Source organism: Protomyctophum parallelum (assembly GCF_964188405.1).
Source record: "Protomyctophum parallelum genome assembly, chromosome: 7".
NCBI lineage: Eukaryota > Metazoa > Chordata > Actinopteri > Myctophiformes > Myctophidae > Protomyctophum > Protomyctophum parallelum.
Window position 1 is genome coordinate 45,179,980 of NC_139705.1, and position 24,312 is coordinate 45,204,291.

At 46.6% G+C, this 24,312-nt stretch overlaps 1 protein-coding gene across 2 annotated transcripts in view; it reads right to left on the reverse strand.

The window, feature by feature from the left end:
- zbtb46 (zinc finger and BTB domain containing 46) overlaps window positions 1-24,312 on the reverse strand; it is a 98,771-nt gene that overhangs the window by 44,981 nt on the left and 29,478 nt on the right. Inside the window, exons 2-3 of one of the 2 annotated variants that reach the window (XM_083769087.1) lie at window positions 17,975-18,197; window positions 14,932-15,871 (exon numbers count right to left, since the gene is read on the reverse strand). In XM_083769087.1, coding sequence (XP_083625213.1) covers window positions 14,932-15,871; window positions 17,975-18,160 — 1,126 coding nt within the window. In that variant the 5' untranslated portion in view covers window positions 18,161-18,197. Of the gene's footprint in view, window positions 1-14,931; window positions 15,872-17,974; window positions 18,201-24,312 lie in introns of both variants that reach the window. The other variant, XM_083769086.1, reaches the window with a different exon arrangement.

The following is a 24,312-nucleotide window of genomic DNA, read 5'->3' on the forward strand; positions in this document are numbered from 1 at the left end:
GGCTGTGTGTGTGTGTGTGTGTGTGTGTGTGTGTGTGTGTGTGTGTGTACACGTTTGCATGCGCATGTTATGTGCATGTGCATGTTGTAAGCACACAATATTTTGGACGTATGCATAGTCGTTCATGAGAAGCACGCGTGGGTGAAAGTGCACATGTGCATTTATACGTACATGTGCATGCCAGTACAGTAAAGTTACATGCGAGCGTGTGTGTGTGTGTGTGTGTGTGTGTGTGTGTGTGTGTGTGTGTGTGTGTGTGTGTATGTATGCCTGCATGGCCACACAGGCCCAACCCAGGTACACGCAGGGTGGGTGCTGGTGGCTAATCTTTAACTTAGGCCCTAGGCCTATACTGTAGTGCAGTGTATACTTAGTCATACGATGAAAATAACCGATCTGAGATCTCACAACGTGTAGAATCACAACCCAGCGCTGACCCCCTCTCCTTCCCTCTACCCCTCTCCTCTCCTGTCCTCTCCCTCTTTCCCCTCCCCTCTCTCTCTCTCTCTCTCTCTCTCTGTCCTCCTGTTCAGTGCGGGCAGGCAGACAGGCTGGTGGAGAGGTGGGGGGTGCTCTCTGACGTTTTGGAAAAAAGCCGTGGTCAGGAGTGGGGGGAGGTGGGGGGCTTCCTGTCCAGAACGGCTCTTTTAAAGCCAGAGACTTATAAATAGAGCAGGTGTCAGTATTGAGAATTGAGAGAGAGTGAGGACAGAAAGAGAGAGAGAGAGAGAGAGAGAGAGAGAGAGGAGAGAGAGAGAGAGAGAGAGAGAGAGAGAGAGAGAGAGAGAGAGAGAGAGAGAGAGAGAGAGTTAGTGAGGAGAGAGAGAGAGAGAGAGAGAGAGAGAGAGAGAGAGAGAGAGAGAGAGAGAGTTAGTGAGGAGAGAGAGAGAGAGAGAGAGAGAGAGAGAGAGAGAGAGAGAGAGAGTTGGTGAGGACGGAGAGAGATAGAGGTAGGGGGAGAGAGAATATGATGAAGTGAGAGAGACGTGTGAATAATTCTGTGAATTTACATGCATGAGTGTGTGTGTGTGTGTGTGTGTGTGTGTGTGTGTGTGTGTGTGTGTGTGTGTGTGTGTGTGTGTGCGTGCGTGCGTGCGTGCGTGCGTGCGTGCGTGCGTCCTTGTCCCTTTTATGCCCATATATGGAGGACCCTGATGTCATCAGTATAAGCCCCATTGGCCATACACGGCATGCTGATCCTGTAAGTATTCATAGGGGTGCAGGGCAATATGGCAGAAAGATCATATCACCACTCTATTCATCACAATACAATACAACAGAACATTCAGTGTAGGCTGCTGTAATACTGTGAGTGAGAAAGCTATTGTAACTTCACGACAAACTGCCGATCAACTATTTTGAGCAGACTGATGATGAAATCCTATCATTCTCAGTGATTTACCAGACAAACGCATCACAGCCATTATAACTCTATATGATCACTGGCTTCATGGAGGCGACGGGAGGTTGAATGAAGCCCATCTGTAACTGGAAGGACCACGCCCCCCAGTAAGGCTGTCCAACGTTGAAGCTGCCACTATACCTACTGGCGAAATGTGGAATTGCAGCACTTTCATGGAGGTGGAACGGACGTTCATGACGTCACGTGCGTCAGCCCGGACCTCAAAATTGAGGTCCGGGGCTAAAGGCTAGGCTAAACTTCCGCTCGCTCCATCGAGCCATTGAGTTATGATTATACTTCCGGCAGTCTTCCGGGTGCTTCAAAACGCCACTGAGCAACTTCCACTATCGCTCCGGTTCTGTCTCTATATCCTTTATTACTCTATGGGAATTAAGGACGCACTAGTGCCACGTGATGAGGCCTAGCCAATCACAGATCGGAGCTCCACTATTTAAAACAACAAGGAATGTAGCGGAAGAATATTCAACTAAGTCATTATAATGATGGTTAAATAATTAGCGCCTGGGGGTATTTGTAACCATTAAATCAGGACGCCCAGCGATTTGTTTCTTCAGGACCTATTCAAGGTTGCTCCGCGCCATTTTGGAAGTAGCTTGAAATAGCTAGATGTAGCTAGATGTAGCTAGATGTAGCCAAAACACCCCCGAGGCGATCGACAACAACGGGGGGTATTCTAACGCGACTGGCGACGGGCCGTCAAAACATAATCTTTGATTAGAATTGGACGTATTGTTTTAGATCAAGAGTTATTCACGTTTTAAGACTTTTGTGTGCGTGCGTGTGTGCGCTCACGCGCGCGTAGTGCTTGTGTGCTGAGTGGGGTCTTTCAGCTGGTCAGCCATAATGGTCAGCAGGATGTGAGGTCACATCAGAAAGATGGCTGGTGGGCAGCAGAGAAACGGTGTGGTTACCACGGCAATAAGAGAGAGCAGTGTATTTTCTCCTTGTCTCTGTTCTAGTCACAGTAAAATGTTCCATGTTAATCTATACATTTGCAACTCTGAGAATATACAAATGTAACCAAATGGACCACTGTGGGCCCATTTGTACCCCCTCAGAGAGAGAGAGAGAGGGAGAGAGAGAGAGAGAGGAAGAGAGAGGGAGCGTGCACGGGGAGATAAAAAGAACAGTATTGTAGTCTTGCGTCACAAGCCCCGAAAGAACAAATAAGCATTCAGCCCCCTTTCAGCCAACACACAAGTTGGGGGGGGGGGTTGGGGCGGGGGGGGGGTCAGAAAGGGAAACTGAGGGAGGTGGGTGAGGGGGATGCAGGGTTGAAGGCCACATGGAGTCAATGGGGTTGGGAGAAAGAGCTGGAATCATCTGCACTGCTACACATAGTGGACAAAGGCACTGAGAAAGAACAGTGTGTGTGTGTGTGTGGGGGGGGGGGGGGGGGAGGAGCGAGAGAGGGGGGGGGGGAGAGGAGAGAGAGCGAGAGAGAGAGAGGAGGGGTGCATACAGTACAAAGACAGTGGGAAACAGGAAAGATGACAGAATGGACAAGGGAACAAAATATAAGAAATTAGCAAGAACCACATGTGTGTGTGTGTGTGTGGTGTGTGTGTGTGTGTGTGTGTGTGTGTGTGTGTGTGTGTGTGTGTGTGTGTGTGTGTGCGCTGGCTTCGCGCGTGCGTGCGTGTGTGTGTGTGCGTGCGCGAGTGTGTGTGTGTGTGTGTGTGTGTGTGCGTGCGCGTTGAAGTGAGAGAAAGAGAGATAGCGAGAGTGAGGAAAAAAAGTACAGTAAAGGAGAGAGAGAGAGAGAGACCCTGACATCATGTAGCCATCCGACCCACAATGTGTCGAGCAGTGAGCCATGAAGAAAAGGGTTCAAAATTAAGTCTGCATGCCTGAAATATTAAATCTATTTTGGTTTATAATGAAGAGGGAGTGAATTAGGAGGAAATATGAGAGTAGATTATTAAAACCGGGAGAGAGAGAGAGGGAGAGAGAGAGAGAGAGAGAGAGAGAGAGAGAGAGAGAGGAGTGGAGGTGCAACGCTGCGATGGGGGTGCTGGTGTGTGTGTGTGTGTGGGGGGGGGGGGGAGCAGGGGGTTTGAAATCTGTCACGGTGTTTTAAATATTAAACCTATTTCAAGTTTAATGAAGTGCAAATACTATGGGAGGATCTTAACTGGAATACAGAGAGGAACGGAGGTGAAAAGGGGGATCCGTTCATTATTTCAAGTGTGCACCTTTTAGACTGCAGAGACTTGGGGAGGAAAAGAGGAGAGAGAAAGGAGAGGAAAAGTTTGACGGGAAGGAGAGGAGAGGGGAGAGGAGAGGACTTGTTTCTCATCTCCTCGAGAGGAGAGGAGAGGAGAGGAGAGGAGAGGAGAGGAGAGGAGAGGAGAGGAGAGGAGAGGAGAGGAGAGGAGAGGAGAGGAGAGGAGAGGAGAGGAGAGGAGAGGAGAGGAGAGGAGAGGAGAGGAATTGTTTCTCATCTCCTCCTCTCCTCTCCTTGTTTCTCCTCTCCTGATTCAAGTTGGAACTCAATACATGCTATAGGACATGCACCGCTACACACACACACACACACACACACACACACACACACGCACACACGCGCGCGCTCAATTGCTCGCACAGGAATGAACATAATATTAAGAGTTTGTCGGAAAAACTAATTTAAGTAAAACTAATTTGCAAAACAATTGTAACCAAATGGACCCATAAGGGTTTTTGCCGTCTCTGTGCATGGAGTGAGTGAGTGCATACTGTGTGTGGGTGTGTGTATGTGTGTGTGTGTGTGTGTGTGTGGTTGAGGGGGTACAAGCCTCCGGCAGGCAGGGGCCATAGAGGAGAAGAGAGTCAGAGAAAGACGTTGGCTTCTCACACCCTCCTAGAAGACTTCTCCATGTGATCGATGTGCAACAGCTAGAGGGCGATGCAAACAGCAGCCCACGTGCGTTTGAACTCTTCACGTCTACATAATCAGATGCTCTGAGCCTGCGTGTGTGTGTGCGTGTGTGTGTGTGTGTGTGTGTGTGTGTGTGTGTGTGTGTGTGTGTGTGTGTTTATGTACGTCACTGGCCATCCACCACATTGCCAAAATCCCCCAAGCCAACACAAAAGGTCACCATTTGGGTATTTTTCTGTTTAATACCACTGAAACAATCTGAAGACGTGAAAAGAGAGAGAGAGAGAGAGAGAGAGTGAGAGAGAGAGATAGAGAGAGAGAGAGAGAGAGAGAGAGATGCCAGTTTATGCTTGTTGTTGGGGTGCCAAAGATCAAGTTTAAGTTTGCCCCGAGAATAGAGGAAGCAAAAGACGAGAAAACCGAACAAAACTTTTGGAAGAAAAACCCATGTGGGCTGAAGCTTAACGTCTCCATCTATTGACAAGAGACAACAGGAGAGACAACGCACGGTTAAACTGTGGAAGAAAGAGAACTAAATGTACTAGCTCTGCTCTGGGAGATTCTAACGGAGGAAAGTTGGAATGGATGCAGCTAGACCTGCAGGGTCAAACACTTTTGGAAAGAAATTCCTGTTTCGACCTGAGGACGATTCTACAAATGTCTTCTAAATCCTGACATTTTTCTAAAAAAACTCATGTTTGTATTTGGCCGCTCACCCCCATCTGAAAATATGTTGTTCCAGGGACCTCCCCCAGAAGCAACGATTTGAGTTAAAAACGTTCGCTCTGAAAGAATATATATTCAAAGGTTTGCACCACGTGCTATGAGCTTGTAGATCTGCTATTTTTCAATAGCTAAAGTTTAAAATAGTGTTTAATACACCAAAAGGGGTTCCCGCCCAAAATGGGTTAACCATTAAACACTTATTTTGCCGGGGAGAGTGCCACGCAGATGAGGCAGATTTTACTCCGAAAAGCCCCGCCTTCCATTACCCACCAAAACCGGGAGGCATCATTTTCCCATGCTACCTCATCTTATGTCTCTCTGGAAGCGTTAATATTACAAACGAGGCGCTTGCTGAAGACAGAAATGACCACAGAACATCGGCGTTATGATCAAAACCAAGGAGAGCGCCGTAGATTCAGAGTTATGAGCAACTTTTGTCGGCCCGTAAACAAGGAAGTGAACGGCAGCGCACGGCTGTGCGAAACCGGTCTAGGATCGCTGATTTAAAAAATAAATATATGGTTTGATATAAATCAAAAGGACCTTAAGACGTGTATGCACATCCAAGGCACCCCACGGTTTTGATTCTAAAGACGTGTATATACACGTCATTAGCATAATTAGTGTTAATACCCATGTATGTAAATAGTGAAAATATTGGAGTTTGCAGATCTGCTTCTTTTTCTTTATTTACATTTTGACAATATTGGGCATTCATTGGTAGGTGGGTTTCTGAACTGAACTGTCCTCTTGTGGGACACACACATTTATTTTACCAATATTATAAAGAGCATTAGTGAGGACCAATTATATGAAGACATGGGTGAAGTGGTCCTATAAGCAGGGGTGCACATAACCGGTGCGCTATAGTGCGCATGCGTCGTCAAAATGCTTGCCGCACGATTGCAGATCATAGGCATCGAGGCACTTTCGCGTACCAAGAGAATCCTGACACAACGTTCCGGTGCATTATACAGCCAGGAACAAGCCCTGTTACAAGTTGCTGGGCAGCAGCCTATAAATGATCCAAACGCCATCCTGAGATTGTCTCAACATTTTTCTAAAGTCCCATGTGGCAAAACCACAGCCCTGTGTGGGCTCAAACTAAACACTAGAACCCACTTGAAGTGGATCCCAAGGACGCCACAGTAGGATGGCGACAAACCCTTACAAAACACGCCAACAGTTGCGAGGCTGAATGAGTCCTTAAGACTTCTTTTAAATTTCATAACAGTTTTGAGTAAGTAAGTAAGTATGTCGATTGAAATTGAAATTATCACTGGCATGTCACCAGGTGTTAGTCACTGAATGGATCTGCGTTCATCAGCACACAATCGGCAAAGAAAACACAATTCTCTGAGGGTTTGACATGTTAAGTGTTCCTGAAGGAGAGTGTAAAAAGAACGCGTGCGGGAGAGAGCAGCATTTTAATGTGTTGTTAGTTGAGTACTGTACCTAATATACTTGACCGCAACGTTGCATTGTTACACAGCTCTGTTTAGACGTGTCCTTCTAGTAGGGCTACCATCCTTAACGTACAAATACATTTCTTATTTCCTGTTTGTGTCATTTCACACATGCTTTGGCGATGTAAAAGTATGTTTCCCATGCGTGTGTGTGTGTGTGTGTGTGTGTGTGTGTGTGTGTGTGTGTGTGTGTGTGTGTGTGTGTGTGTGTGTGTGTCAAAGATGGTTTTGTGACATGCCATTGTGACATGCCATTGTGAATTTGTGACGTGCCATTGTTCCCGCTTGAAAGCAACTGCCCGAAGCCACAAAAAAGCTATAACAGTAAATGCAAAAAATGTCCAACTGAAAAACAAACAAACATGTCATGAAGTGTGTCAATGGGTGTGTGATGATAAATTAGGCATTAGCGGCCCCAATATAATGACATGAAGTTAGCAGCAAAGCAGCTGTTTGCAAAGGGATGGGGATTTCAAGGAAAACGTGCCTAAATCCTGGCAGCTGTTGACGTCCACTGATATGCTATGCTATGCATGTCAGCCTTGACATGTGAACCGTCCCTCTGAAACGCTCAGGCGTTAATGCTATGATCTTTTTACACGGCCTTCCGTGTGTTATCCTGACATTACCACCTAATCCGACGCAATCCTCAGCCCCATGTTGTCGAGTGCACAACGTTGACGTTTCAAAAGAGATGCCCCAGGCGGCGCACACCACATGGATTTTGATAAGGGCCCATTTGAATGTCTCAAAGGCGTCCGTGGCCCACCCATCTGACAACATGGTGAGCCATGTGCGTTTCCATTTTAATCAATCAATAAACTTAATTTGTTCAGACTCAGGGTCCAATAAACAACAGACAACATAAACACCACACACAGAGAAGAAACACCCCTAACCCATAAAAAACATCATATTTAAAATAAACATTCATACCAGTGCTTCCAAAAAGCAGACCGGTACCTATAGTCAGGGCTGCACACAACTTTTTTGGTCTAGTACTCAGAAGAGCACCTGGAGGAGTTGCTTGGTGCTCCTAAAATGCGGCGACCCGTCTCGCCAGATGGATAAAAGAGGGATGAATAACTTATAGCAAAACAATATTTATTGGATGAGTGGGGAGTCAATGGAGGGTATTGCAACTCTAGATTTAGCCCTAGAATGGCTCTTGTTGTAGATTCATCCCATTATTAAAAATATATAAATTTGCTAAAATCTAGGTCCATGTGTGGTCCAGCCCTATGGAATGCATATTATAATAAAAACAAGTTAACAACTTAATACTTCCTAAGGATAATATGATATGAGCATCAAAGCAATATTTAGATTTTTTATTATTTTGTATTTAAATAACCAATCTACTAGCTCACAACGTGTTGCGACACGTTGTGAGCTTGCAGATCAGCTATTTTTTTAACATGCGACACATCGTACGGCGAAGCATACATCAGGCTTCCCTAGTTCCCTTTTGTTTTTAGATGAGGCGACGTACGTAGTCAGACAGTCAGAAACACATGGCTCCTCGGTGCAAAAATAAACAGTGTACACTACCCGACTTTACGATAATAAGGCACAGTATGTCGAGACACGGTGTTCATGTTGGGCAGCAGCAGTGCCAGTCCGCAATGCTTTAAACTCTTCCCACTCCACTATGTCGGAACTAAAACCTTAGTACCCGTAAAAAGTCGGTGGCCGGTGCCTAGGCTGTGAGAGACGCTAATATGGTTTCTGCCTCGGATTCGGGTTTTGAGACGGCATCGCACACGAGCAACCATGCTGCTCCAACAGCCGGAAAACAAACACAAGCACAGCGGCAAATGGGAAGAGTGCAAAGCATCCAAAGCATGACCTTTTACACCGGGGACTACAGTAGTTTGCTATCTGAAACGGAGAAGAGAAGACGAAACTATTTGTGTAAGGTTTTCCTGTCAACCGCCCTCCGCCTCCTCCCTGGCTCCTAGCAGAAAGCAGCATGGATCCTCCCCCTTTTGAGTAAGGACGCGCTGTGATTGGGCCAGTAGCCACTTTGAGTGGCAGTCGGTGGGAAATGCTCTCGCCACAACATTTTCTAGTATTCTGGCCATAATAATCATTCTGGGCGGCCCCAGCTGTTGGTACGCAGAAGCGCTTCCCGGCGCTTGATTGACAGCGCATTTTTAATTTTTACCGCGCATGCGCACCTGCGCACCACTTATGTGCAGCCCTGCCTATAGTGCTACTGAAGCTGGGGTTACACAGCAGCATAATTATGCAGTTTTGAGACTCATTGAGCCGACACACACATTTATACATTAAGTTTCTCAGTAAGGCAATGATCGATCGATTAATCAGTTTATTGCGTTTGAGTGATTCTCAGCCTAATGGGCCGTGAGGATAGTGAATATCAGAGGAGTTTAAAAACGTCTAGTCACTCAAAGTAGGTGAACATGGCCTCAGAACGCATCCCGTTGTTAGCTTATAGTTTGGCTATTTTCAACAACGTATAGGATTTTAGGTGGTTGATATGACTTTAATTAAACACATCTCAAATCCATGAACCGTATGCTTTTATTGTATTATTTTACTACTTTCTTTGAAAATGTATTAAAACAATTGTATTATGCATATTTTTAAGCACACAGGAAATTAATCTAAATTCACATGAGCACAGCAGCTTCAATAATTGCGGTTGAGATGTAATTTATGACACAAAATGTATTACAAAATTATGATGACTCTCTTCGATTTACTGTATGCTGTTAACCACAAACCATATTTTCTGCATAACTTGGAAACAGTAAACAACAACTCACTGTAACTATGGCGAGATAACCTACTGCAAAGACTACAGACTAATAAGGACTAAAAGGATTTCCATTTTCTGCTGCCGTGGCCGTTCTGTTCCATGTTGGCACCAAATAAGAGCTGTAATAAGGGTCCATTTTGTTCCATTTGGAAGTTGGAAGAGTTACATTTACACTCAGAATTTCTTTTTTGTCGTGTGATCTGAGATCAGAGAGAGAGAGAGAATAGAAGGCAAGAGAAGTATAGTGCACTTTTCATCAATAAGGAATGAAGCAATTAAGCTAATCTCAGACTGGGGTGCGCTTCTCTCTCCTTTATTCCTACCAGTCATGGAAACCCAAGCACAGGAATGGATGACACTATACTACCCCCACCATCCCCACCACCTCTCTCTCTCTGTCACACACACACACACACACACACACACACACACACACACACACACACACACACACACACACACACACACACACACACACACACACGCACACGCCATCACCACGTCAAGCCCACCCCCACAAAGCTAACACCGGAGCGAGCATTCCCCTAGAAAATAATGATCTCACCTAACCTGTTCAACAATCCCCAACAATCCCTTCCCTAAACACACACACACACTGTAGTCTCTCTCGCACACACACACACACACACACACACACACACACGCACGCACGCACCGACCCCACCTCCTGCAAACTGAGCTGAATACACAATGGTGAAACCCACACTGAGTGTCAGGCCAGGGGATAAAACACAACCCTTTAACAACCCCCCCCCCCCCCCCCCCCCCGACTCCAAACTGCAGGCTCCGTGTTAGCTGACCGGGAGGGAACCCCATACCACACGGAACCGTCCGTTTTAGGTTTGCGACAACTAAGTATAAATCAGACAGACCATCCTCACCTAAGTAGAAATCAGACAGACCATCCTCAACTAAGTAGAAATCAGACAGACCATCCTCAACTAAGTAGAAATCAGGCAGACCATCCTCAACTAAGTAGAAATCAGACAGACCATCCTCAACTAAGTAGAAATCAGACAGACCATCCTCAACTAAGTAGAAATCAGGCAGACCATCCTCAACTACTGAAAGTAGAAATCAGGTGCAAGAGCGTTTCTTTTCTTTTTAAAACAATTTTTCCCAAACAATAAAAAAAAATCCATTTTGACCTGAGATCAGATTCTAAAAATGTCTTCTACATCCTGACAGTTTTCTGAAAAAGCTATGTTTCTATGTCAACATAATGCTAACACCAAAAGGGATTCTCGCCCCAAAATAGGTTAAGTATTTCCTAAACTAAAGTATTTCTAAGATAAAATAAATCAAGTCATTACCATGAATAAATGATGACGCATTTAAGCAGCAGTGAAAATAGCTGAGCGTCTAGGCTCACAACGTGGCACGAAGCGACGCACTGTGAGCTTGTAAATCTGCTGTTTTCACACATTCTGGGTCCCGGCGCAGGCGAATGTCTTCATTTCTCTTTTGGGTCTCAGGCTAAAGAGTTTGGGACCCCATGGCATCATCCCCCTTCTCTCTCTCCTTCCTTCCATGAATGGCCGACGGTGAAGCCAGGCCCCGTGTCCCACATTTAAAGAGCAAGCGTTTAAATAGCAGTGTTTGGACAACGCCAGCCAGGTGAGCCTTACTGGTAAAAAACACGCCGACAGCAACACTACACTTCCTCTAACCTTTTAGGCGACGCTGAGAAAACACTTCCTCCTTGTCTCCTTCCTTGTTACTTTAACCACATGAAACCCTAAAGCATTCCTTATTCTGGGGCAAAACGGGCTAGACCAGGAGATTTGAGAGATTTGGAGAATAGGAGCAGACCTTAGTACAGAGCCCTGGGTGAGCCCGGTCAGCTGGAGTACATATTAGGGTTTAAGTGGTTATTAACAGGGGTGAGGCACAACTCCTCCACGTTCACCAGGGATTATTCCTAAAGCCCTTTTGTTAGAAGGGAATAAAGGGGCAGACTCGGCATCAGAAGGTATGCCAAAATGTTTATCATTAAATTAAACATTGTGTGGCATTGGAATCGCAGCACGCTTTTGCCATGGTCCTGCAGACGTTCAAATACACGGTTAGTCCATGGTCGCACGCACACAAGCACGCACGTGCACGTGCACACACACACACACACACACACACACACACACACACACACACACACACACACACACACACACACACACACACACACACTTCTGTATACACATACAATTCTGTATTGTCAAATTGTTGACTATACACTTCACAATTCGAGAACAGTAGATGAACTTGACGAGTGCCAGAGGTTGTTTGTATGTATATTGTACGTTGTTTTATGTATGATGTTTTATTTGACCGCAGCAGCAGACGCTAATGGAGTTCTGAATAATGAATAAAGAAAGATCAAAGGATATATTAGGGTCTCAGAGATACAGTACAAATCATAGGGGGTCCGTCGCTCTAATGCATATCAAACTGGGGGTCCTTGAAGAAAATAAGAAAGAAAGAAGAAAATCACTATTTTTACATGGAACTCTAGCTACACTAGTACCAGACTGCCTATAAATGAGCGGTTTAGAATATTTGATTTTATGTATTTAACACGACCATTGCTTTTTTTTTTTTTTTTTAACTGTCCGTAGACCATCTGTCTCCCTCCTTAGCAAAACTCCTGTTGCACTCCTGTGACCTCGTTTGCATGTGTGAGTGCACGGCATCAGCATGCACACTGCACAGTGTCACTAAATACACCTGGTATTATGGGATGGAGGGAAGTTACCCTAGCAACGCAGAGAGGCAAACAATGTCTACAACAGGACTTCTTCGTGTCAAGGACCCCCCCCCCCCCCCCATCTGCACACAATTATTCAAACACTTTCTATATATTTTTTGGAAATGTAACAAAATAGCACATGTACAAGCTTGCAGCGCTTAAATTAAAAAAAATTAAAGCCAACTTGTAAAATATTGATGAAGGGGTTAAAATCTAAATTTGCTGGGGACCCCCTGGAACCCCCTCAAGGACCGCACTTTGAGAACCACTGAAGTAAAGGGAATGTGTTAGAGTGTGCGTGTGCGTGTGCGTGTGTGTGTGCGTGTGTGTGTGTGTGTGTGTGTGTGTGTGTTGCATCATACGTAGGCTACCCCCCCAACACGTGGCAATCATGACTTTACCAAAAAAAAGATAGCTTTCAAGCTTTTGTGTTTTATCCTTTTGACAGATTTTGCACAAATAATAAATGCATTTCAGAGAAAGAGACAGAGAGAGTGAGCTGTGTATTACGGAAACAGGTGTGTTTGTGCGTGCGTGTGCATGTGTGTGCGTGTGTGTGTGTGTGTGTGTGTGTGTGTGTGTGTGTGTGTGCAGGTCACACAATCCAGGACTTAGGACACTTTAGAGTTAAGTAGACAAACTCCTATAAGCCTGTACGGATCTGTCCGTCCTCTCTCTCTCTCTCTCTCTCCCTCTCTCTCTCTCTCTCTCTCTCTCTCTCCCGCTCTCATTTATAAAACCTACGCAGAGCCCCCCCTCCGGTCGTCCTCCACCCCTCCCTCCTCTTCCTCCTCCTCCTCCTCCACTTCGCCTCCTCTCACCCTTTCGAGAGGTCCCTCCCTTCCTAAACCCCAGAGAGAGGGGGTGGGGGGGTGGGGGTGGGGGGAGGAGTTTGGGATGGCGAGGAGGACGCGGTGGTAATCCGTGCAGTGACCCAGGTCAATTCAATTATCCTGTTTTCTTTAGCTGCGCGACGCGTGTGCCCATTTCACCGCCAACTCCCTTAATGCGGCACCAGGATTAGCTTCCCCTCACTTTTAATGATCTACCTATCGACGCCTTGGGCCCCAACAGCGCACATGCGCACGTGCACACACACACACACACACACACACACACACACACGAAGACACACACACACACACACACCTGCACACGTTTGAATTACTACATAGTTCTGAGGACATCAATGTTTTGGGAGGGCAGTTTTATGAATGCCATTCTGAACCCTCACTCTAAAGCAATGAGTTACACACATTGGTTCCACTCACAGAAAACAGCAGATCTACATACAGGCGTGCAGGGTGTCACAGCACGGTGCATTGTGAGCTTATAGGTTGACACAGTTGTTTTGTTTTTGTTTTACTGGGACGGGGGGCGAATCTTTGAATCTCTTCCAAGTTGCAGGCCTATAGGTCTAAAAGTATTTTGAAATCATGAAAAACAACTGTAGGAAAAAACACCTAGAAGTCAGGCGTCTGGACAGGTGTGTAGGCCAGTGGACATACAGGTGTGTAGTCCAGTGGACATCAATGGAAGGAATAGAATACACCCGCACACTGTGTATCTGCTCAGTACAAGAGTATTTTTCTTTTTAATGCAACGTTTCGGTCCCTTTCGGACCTTCTTCAGGCATAATATCATAAAAACAACCATTGCTCTTATTGTGAGGACCAGCATCCCAATGTCTAATTCTCACATTTTAGTATCCTATACTAGAGGGGACATTTGGCCCTCACAAGTATAGTAATACAAGTACTATAGTATACACACACACACACACACACACACACACACACACACACACACACACACACACACACACATTTAACAATTATGTTAAGGGTAAAGAGCAAGAGAATCTTTCTCTACTAAAAGTTAGCGTACGTGTATATGTGCGTGCGTGCGTGTGTCTTATCTGTGTGTGTGTGACTGTATGTGTGCGCACGTTTGTTTTTGTGTGCAGCGTGTATACGCTATAGCGCTATGTGTGTAGGTGTGTTGTTCTACAGAAACCACTGTCAGCGAGCACACTGGTGTATTCTCCATCTGCTTTCACCTCCCACCACCAGGACTGGGAGATAATCATCTTAGAGGCCTAACAAGTTGCTGCAGAGCCTTGTTAATCTGACGCACAAGACCCTCAGGACTGGAGGGGCATTTCTTTTATACCAGCACAATCTTTACAAAGGGCTGAAGTTCCTCTGCCAGCAGTCTCCACCATACACCTTAATTGCAGCCGAAGTTAGCTGTATATTTCACCAACAAAAAAAACCTGTTTCAAACAATGGCATAAATTGGCACTTCATTAGTTTAAACGAGCTGTTGTTTTATTTTCCGTGATAAAAGTACAGAAGTACACACAAAATAATAATACATTCCTAACCTATCAACACATCATCTAATTATTGCACTTAATGCGCATTTCTCCCACCACACACTTGGCCTGATTAGCACTACTACCCAATTAAATACATTAGCAACTACTACATTAGCAAACACTGCGTGGAGTCATATTTCACTGAATCAATAAGAGAAACATTTACAGGCTCTCGCGGCAGAGCGAGAGCCTGCTCGCTTTCTTGCATTCCAATCATCTGATTCAATCCACCTGCAATCGTGGTAAAGGAGGTACAGTATAAGGCCTAATGATCTGAACTGGAACACTTTTCTAGCAACTCTGCTTCGAGGGGGGAAAAAAAGACCAAATCGAACCCAGGTCTCCCGCGTGGAAGGAAAGCCAACATCTTAGCCTAGAGGAGAATTCTTCCTTGGCCCGGGGGAGATATTAGGCTTTGGGTCATCAGGCAGCGGCTCTGAGCCCGCTACTGCTACACTTCCGACCCATGTAAACGGGTCTGCAGACCGTATGTGCAGACAGAGGGCATAGAGAGAGGATCTTACCTGGGATGTCCTGCCCGTTGTAGTTCCACCCGCCCACGGTCAGCATGGAGGGCAACGGAGAGCCGGGCCCGCTGTCCCTGCCGTCCTTCTCCCGGTGGTGGTCGCTGCCGCCGTTCCCCTCGGCCTGCTGGGTAATGTGCCGGACCGTGTCCTTGTTCTTCCTGTTCTTCCTGCGGCCGCCGGACCCCAAGGGCTGCCAGGCCGACCCCCCCTGGGTCTCCCCCTGGCCCTGGGCCGCTCCGCGGGGCGGCGCCGTGTCCCGGGGGTGGTGCGAGGAGGAGGCGGGCGACACCTGCTCCTCCTTGACGGTGACGGGCCGGTAGTCGTGCGGCCAGGCGGGCTCCGGGTCCTCCTGGCTCTCGTGGCTCTTGGGGCGGGGCTCCGGGTCCTCCTTGCCGCAGCCGTAGGTGGAGCCGCCGCCGCCCTCGTGGCAGCTGGCGATGGCCGAGTCGCCGGAGGAGTTGGCGGGGCTGGTGCGGCGGCCCAGCCACGGCGACGTGCTGCGGCCCGACATGATGGAGGCCAGGGCTTCAGACGCCATGCCCACGATGCCTCCTCCTCCTCCTCCTCCTCCTCCCACTCCCCCCATCACCGCCGCCACGCCTCCTCCTCCGGCCCCGCCTCCTCCCAACATGTTCACGCCCACCCCGCCCAGCGCGCCCCCCGCCGCCGCGGCGCCCATCTCGAAGTCGGCCAGCTCGTCGGCCATCTCGGAGCGGATGCTGATGTCCAGCGCGGCCTTGATGAAGCCGTGGCACGCCTGCACGATGTCGGTCATCTGCAGGTAGCTGGCCGCCGACATCACCTCGATCACGTTCTTGCTGGTCAGCGCCAGGTGCGCCGAGTACATGAAGTCCAGGATGGCCTTGAAGCCCGGCGCCGTCACGATGTCCAGGTGGGTGACCGTGGTCTGGGTGTGTGGCTCCGAGCCTTTCTTCACCTGCAGGGGACGGTAGGAACCAGAATGAATCAGGGATTTCATTTACATTTTCCGGGATCGTTGCTTTTTGTTTAGGGGGCTTGAGCACCTGCCCTTTTGCAGAAAGTGCCCCTTCTCTAAAAAAAATAAAAATAAAAATAAAGTTTTATTTTTTATTCTTATTTTTATTGAGGGAAAGGGCAAAGAAAAGTTTCATTAAATTTTTTTTATTTTTTTGCCACATAAGGACATGTGCCCTTTTCTGGAGTTTGAGCCCCTGCCCCCCCAATGCTCTCTGCACAGCCCTGGTGTGTGTGTGTGTGTGTGTGTGTGTGTGTGTGTGTGTGTGTGTGTGTGTGTGTGTGTGTGTGTGTGTGTGTGTGTGTGTGTGTGTGTGTGAGTGTGTGTGTGTGCGTGTGTGCACGTGTGTCTGCATGTGTAGGGTGGTGTTTTGCTCTCCGCTTTCCAAAAGAAAACAGCCTGGAAACACACTGATAGCTGACCGGTGGTGCGACGATCACAACATCAATCACACTGTCCTAAAAAACAAAGACTAAGAATAACCACAAAAAAAGACCTTGTACACTTGTAAATCAGTTATCGAGAGACATCATCTGGCAACTAAACTTAACCACACTCGACCCATTGCCTTCCTTATTAGGCTAAAATAAAATAGCTCTAATAGCTCACTATGCAAAGAGGCACAATACTCCCATTTTAGCCGCACATGCAGTGCACCCAAAAATCTGTAAATCCAGCGCAACAAATGTATTTTTCAGTAAGGTGCACCAGTGCACCTTACATTTAGCAGATCTGTCAAGTGTCAAGTGTGTGTATGTGTGGGTGAGCCTACATTGTATGCTGGTGAAAAGGTTAGGCACATGAGTGCAACAACCAACTAAAAGTTTAATGTGGAGCCCTGGCCCTGAGGTATGGGTCAGACTTGTAGAGCTTGTATTTTTGGCGAAGGGATTTGTTGTAGAGGGGAAAAAGGAACCGATAAGTATAGTATAGAGGGTATGAGCATGCATGAAGTGAGTGGCAAATCCAGTGACAAATTGAGTGGCAAAGTGAGTTTAACATTGTTTAATGCAATCAGATAGGACTTTTCTGTTTGGATATATGGGCTGTCAAGGCCAGAAAGTATTTTTTTGCCACTCAGTAGGCGTTCCTGCATAACTTCCGGGTATGCTGATGATGTCACGCGTTCCAGGTGGGTCTCCAGCTAAATGATGGAGAGCTGGTAACCAAACATTTAACCCATTCTGGGCGGGAACCCCTTTTGGTGTTTATAGCATTATGTGATACTTTAGCTATTGAAAAATAGCAGATCTACAAGCTCCGAGCTTGTAGGTCTGCTTTTTTTTTTTTTATCGTGAAAATGTGGCCCAAATGTTTGAATATATATTCTTTCAGAGTGAACGTTTTCAACTCAAATCTTTGCTTCTGGGAGGTCCTTGGAACAACATATTTTCAGATGGGGGTCGGCGGCCAATTACATGAAATTTATTGAAAAGATTTCCAGCACAGGATGAAATCCTCTACGCCAGACTCACAACAGACATAAATACATACAAAATTCACAAGTACATACATACATAAATACATTCGTATTATTTTTTTTATTTTTTATTTATTTACAAACCAAGTTCATGTTTGGTTTTTTTCTCATATCTTATACATAATACACTTTCAAGTCCTGTATTTACCAGTCTATGACCTTACAAGCCAGCCCTATAGTTATACAAAAAACCTTTTGTTGACCAAAATTTGTCAAGTCTATTCTTAAAAGTATTGACTGAAGGAGCCTGGACCACTTCATCCGGAAGTTTATTCCATGCTCTGACAGCTCTGTGTAAAGAAATTCTTTCTCTTTTCTGAATGACAAATGACATGAAAAATGTTCTAGAACGACTGACAGAGAAACATGGGTTTTTCAGAAAACTGTCTTCGAAGACATTTATAGAATCGTTCCCAGGTCTAACTGGGTTAAACCCTCAAGAGTTACATTATTGTTAAACTAAATTTACAAAAGCCTATTTTCTCAGGTGTTCAGCTCCTGGCAGAGCGGGCGGGTCTGTAGGTACCTGTAGGTACCTGGCAGAGCGGCGGGTCTGTACGTACCTGGCAGTAGAGAGTCTTGAAGTAGCGCGAGGATCCCAGCAGGACGTTCTTGTGGGCCTTGAAGATCTTGCCGTCGACGATGACGCAGGCGTCACACAGGATGCCGTGCTGCCGCTGCTCGTTCAGCTCCCGGAGGAGCTGGCGGTAGTGAGAGGAGATCTCCATGTCCTCTTTCCTGTTGTTCATCTGGGTAGCTGACGCTGTGGCCTCTCCTCCAAACGGTCTGCTGGAGAGACAACAACGGCTGGTCAATGGACTGACTCTAGATTACCCTATAGGCTCGCATCATGCAGGACTAACTCTAGATTACCCTATAGGCTCGCATCATGCAGGACTAACTCTAGATTACCCTATAGGCTCGCATCATGCAGGACTGACTCTAGATTACCCTATAGGCTCGCATCATGCAGGACTAACTCTAGATTACCCTATAGGCTCGCATCATGCAGGCCACCAGCTAGACAACTATTCCACAATCTCTGAATGCTATAGATTATATAGCAGTCTGGAACTACACCTCCCAGTCTCTTGTTAAAGATGGAGTGCCACAATTTTTGTATTTTTCCAGTTTTTCATGTGTCTATGATGAGGTGACAGTACTTCATTAGACACCCTGGAGTCGTTTTTATGTTCAATGGTGTATTAACTTTGTATTTAGGGTTTCTTCCTGGAGGCTGAAACCTTGACAGTCAAACGGGCCAATGAAATAAACAGTAATGTAGTGACATCACACTATCAGCCCCTCCCCTAACCCCTCCCCCTTTATCATACAACTACAGCTGTGGGGCAGCGGTGGCCGAATGGTTTGGGGAGCAGTCTTGATATCGGAAGGTCGCTAGTTCGTATCCCCGGACCGGCACGTTAAAATTACCACCGATGAAGAGCCCTTGAGCAAGGCATTGAACCCCTAAATGTTCAAGTTCTTGAGTTCTTCTTAGTCCAGTTACCCTGGGTAAACATGGTAACTTTGCTTTGCTTTGGTGCGGCTTCAGTTCAGGTGGATCACCACCCATCACCACCCACCAGGCAAATCAGGCATACTTAATGAACTGCGTGTCCACATAAAAGCATGATTTTAACAAATACTGTACACTATTTGGAAAAAGTTCTTCCTCCTTATAATAATACCTGATGATCATGTTTTAGGGTGGAAAAAATACTTTTCATTGGTTCAATATTGAATTAATAAATAAATCCTGCATTGTGAATTTGTATGTAGATCGAGAATTATTGCTACTTTTGCACGATACTCTTGTATAACAAATTAGGGCAATAATATATTTAAAGAGATATATTATGGAGAAACAAGGATATATAAGGTATAATATTGAAGGGAAGGAGGAGAGAGAACTGGGTGGGAGAGAGAGAGACAGAGAGAGAGATCGAGTGTACAAAATGGAGGGATGGTTTTGTGACATGCCATTGTTCCGTCTTGAAGGCAATTGCCCGAAGCCTTCAATGCACAAATCATCAAAAGCAATTTAAAAAAGCGGTTACTGGGCAAGTGGGCAAGACGTGGACAGGATTGTTTTTGAAAGATTGTTCAGGTAATTCTACTGTAAGGTCACTGAGTGGGCACTGACTGTAAGGAAAACACAAACACACGGCTTGGAATGTTGTTGTTGTTAAGAGGGGAAAACTAAACTGAGAATGTATTTGAACTATGCCTTTTACTGGATTACTGCCAGGGTGTGTGTGTGTGTGTGGGGTGTGTGTGTGTGTGTGTGTGTGTGTGTGTGTGTGTGTGTGTGTGTGTGTGTGTGTGTGTGTGTGTGTGTGTGTGTGTGTGTGTGTGTGTGTGTGTGTGTGTGTGTGTGTGTTGTACAGTATATTGCAATAATGATGGTGATAAATAAAGTGATGTCATCGCACATGTCAAGTGCTGTACGGTTTCAGGTGTCTATTAACAGCTCTGCTACAGTCAGTCAAAAATGTATGCGTCTGTACTGTACACACAAAACACAACATGGACGAGGTGTGTGTGCGTGTGTGTGGGACTGTGCATCCATCTGTAGACTCAGTAAAACAGGATGCGATTAAACATAAAACAGCATTCAGCACAGCAGAGAGAGGAACTCACAGAAACCACTCTACCAATTTAATGATCGATAAACTGAGACTCTATAATATGTTTTCCCTCGCTAATACACAACTCATTTTTTATCTATCTATCCACCTACCTACCTACCCACCTACCTATCTATCTATCTATCTATCTACCATTGGTACTCAAAGTGGGTTGAGGTCCCCATCAAAAGTAGTTTCTGTACGTCTGTAGGTCTGTAATCCACGTAACTCAAGAACACACGTTAACTTCCAGCCCACCACAGGGGGTGCAGTGCCTGCTGTCGAGTCCGTCGGACCCACGGTTGTCCAGAAGCGCACCAAAAAGGCCTCTGCCCGGCCTCTGGACATGGCCCCCGCCCCCCATGCCCAGTGTCCATATATGGAGCTGGCCTGTTCTGACATCATGCTGACGTCTGCGTAGACTCCATATATGGGCATAAAAGGGACACAGACATATTATCTGGGTGGGGCATTCATTTCCAACTTGCATCGTTCCAAGTGTCTGTAGAGGCTCCAACGGGCACCGCTCTAGTACATATTTCAATTTGGGGGTCCTTGACACAAAACAGAGAACTCCTGATCCGGACTGAACAAGTTGGTCCAGACACCTCCGTTGATGGAGAACGAAGACCAACCTGCTAGACCAGACTCTAGCCCGGAAGTTCTCAACGTTTTTGGCTGGGGACCCCCGCCTCGCCTCGCCCCCCTCACCACCCCCAATACAAAAAAACAATAACCTTAATAATAAGGTTAATAATATAATAAATACTGAAACCAGATATAATCATTAAATAAGTTAATGCATGCACTATGTGTGTACTATGTAAACTCTTAATTTCCATTTTCCAGCCATTCAGTTCAGAGATTGGGTGGGGGGGCCGGACCCCCCAAAATAATTTGGCACGACCCACGGGTTGAGAACCCGTGATCTAGACAGCATCCGTACAGTGTGATTTATATTGCAGGGATTATTGCAACACTTACTGTACACACATCACAGTGTGTAAGCTGTTCCAGTGTGTAACCTGCAGCCATGCGACCAGTTTTCCAGCTTGTAGAAATACTAGTTTCACTACTTTGACTACAAGATGTATTGGCATGAGTACAGTATGTGGTCTCTTGTCGGATGGAAACCTCATAAATGTCCAAAACAAAAAAAACTAAACAAAACAAGCCACAGCAACAATATATATCCGTGCGTGCGTGCGTGTGTTATTCACGTCTCCAGTCTGTCTCATCTGAACTGGGGATGTTGTACTGTACTGTAGGGTCTGACCGTTGATCAACGGATATGCTTTGTACGCTGAACTTTACCAATAAATAAATAACATTCACACTCTGTACAGCTTATGGTGCTGTTTCCACTGTGAACATCAGGGGAGAGTTGATGGATGGTGCAGAAGGCTGGGGAGAGTTGAGAGGATGGGAATGTGGCCATCTCTGATGCTGATGCACAAACACAGTATATCTATAGCAGATAGGTAGCTGTGGGCCGTGAAACAATGGTTCTCTTAATACATTTTGTGCCCAAGACGTCTGTGGACGTCTTTTGGTATTACCCTGCGTGCTGTGTTTTTGTTTTTTTTGTTTTTTATACGTGGTGCCAAAGTTTGTGTTATTGCCATAGAGAATGCATTGGGCGTTTAAGTTAAATAACTCAGAAACTACAAAACATTTCAAAGTAAAAAGTTCCAGCATGTGTCTCCACATGTGTCAGCTGGAGACATATAAAAGGTGTGAATGTAGGTGAAAGTGATTTTAGTTTTCGGATGTAAAACGTACAGGTATTGCATTGTGGATGTAAAACGAAATATGATATATCAATTTCCACAACTAGTCAACTGCTTTGTGCTAGTTGTCGACAACTATTAAAATTCAGTAGTCATGAATGTGTGAGTGCTAACACACACATACACACACACGCACACGCACACACGCACACACACACACACACACACACACACACACACACACACACACACACACACACACACACACACACACACACACACAGTGCATTAGCCGGAACAGCCAGCCAGTGTGCCTCATGCTGCCTGTGCACACGTGCGTGCGGTGCGTGCGGGGCCCCCCGAATGGCAGGGAGCACGGAGTGTTAGTGAGCGCACGCAGCCAGTGATTTGTTTTGGGAATGCCACGGCTGTCAGCCCTCGTTGGCTGTCCCGGGAGATGACAGCTCCGGTCCGCCGAGGTGACGTGGCGCGCTTGCTCGGGGGCCGGCACACTTCAGGTCATGTTTAGCCCAGTTCTGCTCAACCTGACGGGCTTGTAGGATCAGATAAATCCACCCGTCGTCCGCTTCTCACGACAAACGCACCTCCTGTGAAACAGCTAACGCACCGACGGAGACACGTGTGTCTCTGAACTCCCCGTCCTCCGCTCTCTCCACACAAAAAGCAAAGAAAGTGAAGCAAATTATTTAACAAAAAAGAAGAAGGAAAAAAAAACGGCCCTGGGCCAACAGTACACTGTGGCTCAAAGCCGTTCACAAAAACGGCCCTGGGCCAACAGTACACTGTGGCTCAAAGCCGTTCACTAAAACGGCCCTGGGCCAACAGTACACTGTGGCTCAAAGCCGTTCACTTTACTTGGCTTTTCTTAAAGCCACGGACAGAGTAGAGAGAAAAGAATGTGCAGGGGGGGGGGGGGGGAACCGGGGGAGGAGGGGGGTAAAAAACCATGGACGTCACTGTAGAAAAGCAGTGTCCCTCAGTGCCTCAAAAGGCCAGTTTTGATGCAACCTTCTCTTTTCTCATCCTCCATCCTCCTCACAAGCTGCACGGTAGGAGAAATCTATTGGTCGTCTAACCTTGAGATATTCCTTTCCCTTTCTGTGGCGCGCTGATGGCACGGTATTGAGAACGGTCACCTCTCACCTCTGGCAGAAAAGTCTTCTCTGCGCCGGGTTAAAACACAAAGGCATGTGTGTGTGTCTATTCAAGATGAGAGTGTACAATGTGTGCACACACACACACACACACACACACACACACACACACACACACACACACTCTCTGTCTGAGTTCAATGAAAACTCAAGGATTCTAAAATGCAACACCTCATTGCCCCTTTCTCGGCCCTTATTTCTTTATCTGGCCAATCACGTGGGGTGAAATCCAGGGTCAGATCAATATGGCATTATTGCATTATAATCAATACGGTATTGTGCCGGACAGCACAACAACACCGCCATGCAGTTATCACAGAGCTCTGTTCTAATTGGCCCAGGCTATTTACTGCTGGGTTGCTGCAACACATGAATTACATGATGACATCATTTAGCCAAATAACGTGCTTTTCACCAATCAATACGCGTTTCTCTAGTAAAATGCTGCGTGACATCATCATACCCGGAGGTTATGCGGAATGCCTACTGAGTGGCAAAAAACTACTTTCTGGCCTTGACAGCCCCGTACATCCAAACAGAAAAGTTTGATTACTTTAAACAATTTGCCACTCGATCTACCATTCACTTTATGCATGCGCATACCCTCTATTATAGGCTGTGTGTGAGTGTGTGTGTGTGTGTGTGTGTGTGTGTGTGTGTGTGTGTGTGTGAGTGTGAGTGTGAGTGTGTGTGTGTGTGTGTGTGTGTGTGTGTGTGTGTGAGCGGCTGCGTGTGCACATGCGTGCCTGCACGCGAGTAGCTGCATTATTGCAGGGGTTGCATCGACATACAAGTTAAATGATGCTTCAAATTTAATGAAAACAATGAGCACCAGGGACAGAGAGAGAGAGAGAATGAGAGAGAGAGAGAGAGAGGGGGGGGGGGGGGGGGGGGGGGGGGGGGGGGGGGGGGGCGGACAGGACAGGATTAATAAGATTTACTGCTTCAGCAGACCCAGAGAGAGACGGACGGAGGAGGAGGAGGAGGAGGGGAGAGGATGAACTTTATTGGGGTGGGTTTGGCGTGACCTCTGTGAAGTGTTACTCTTTCTCTTTCTAATTGGCCCGGTTTTAATTTCCGCACGCGGCCGCCGTCCGGTCTCAATCAGCCAGGAGGGAGCCCGTCTCTCTCCCGCCGTGAGAAGAACCCCATAACACACCACCCCGCCCAGCTTGTTTACCGCTCTGCCATCGCACTGCAAAGTAGCTCTTTGTCAACAGAACTCGCCTCCTCCTCCTCGCCTGCCTTAGACAGGGCCCTCCGAAACATGTACTAAATGCCTCTCTTCCTCTGCATGCAAAATCAGACACACTTTTCAGGTGCGGTGCTGCTGCACTTCTATCCTGAAATTACCCCCCCCCCCCCC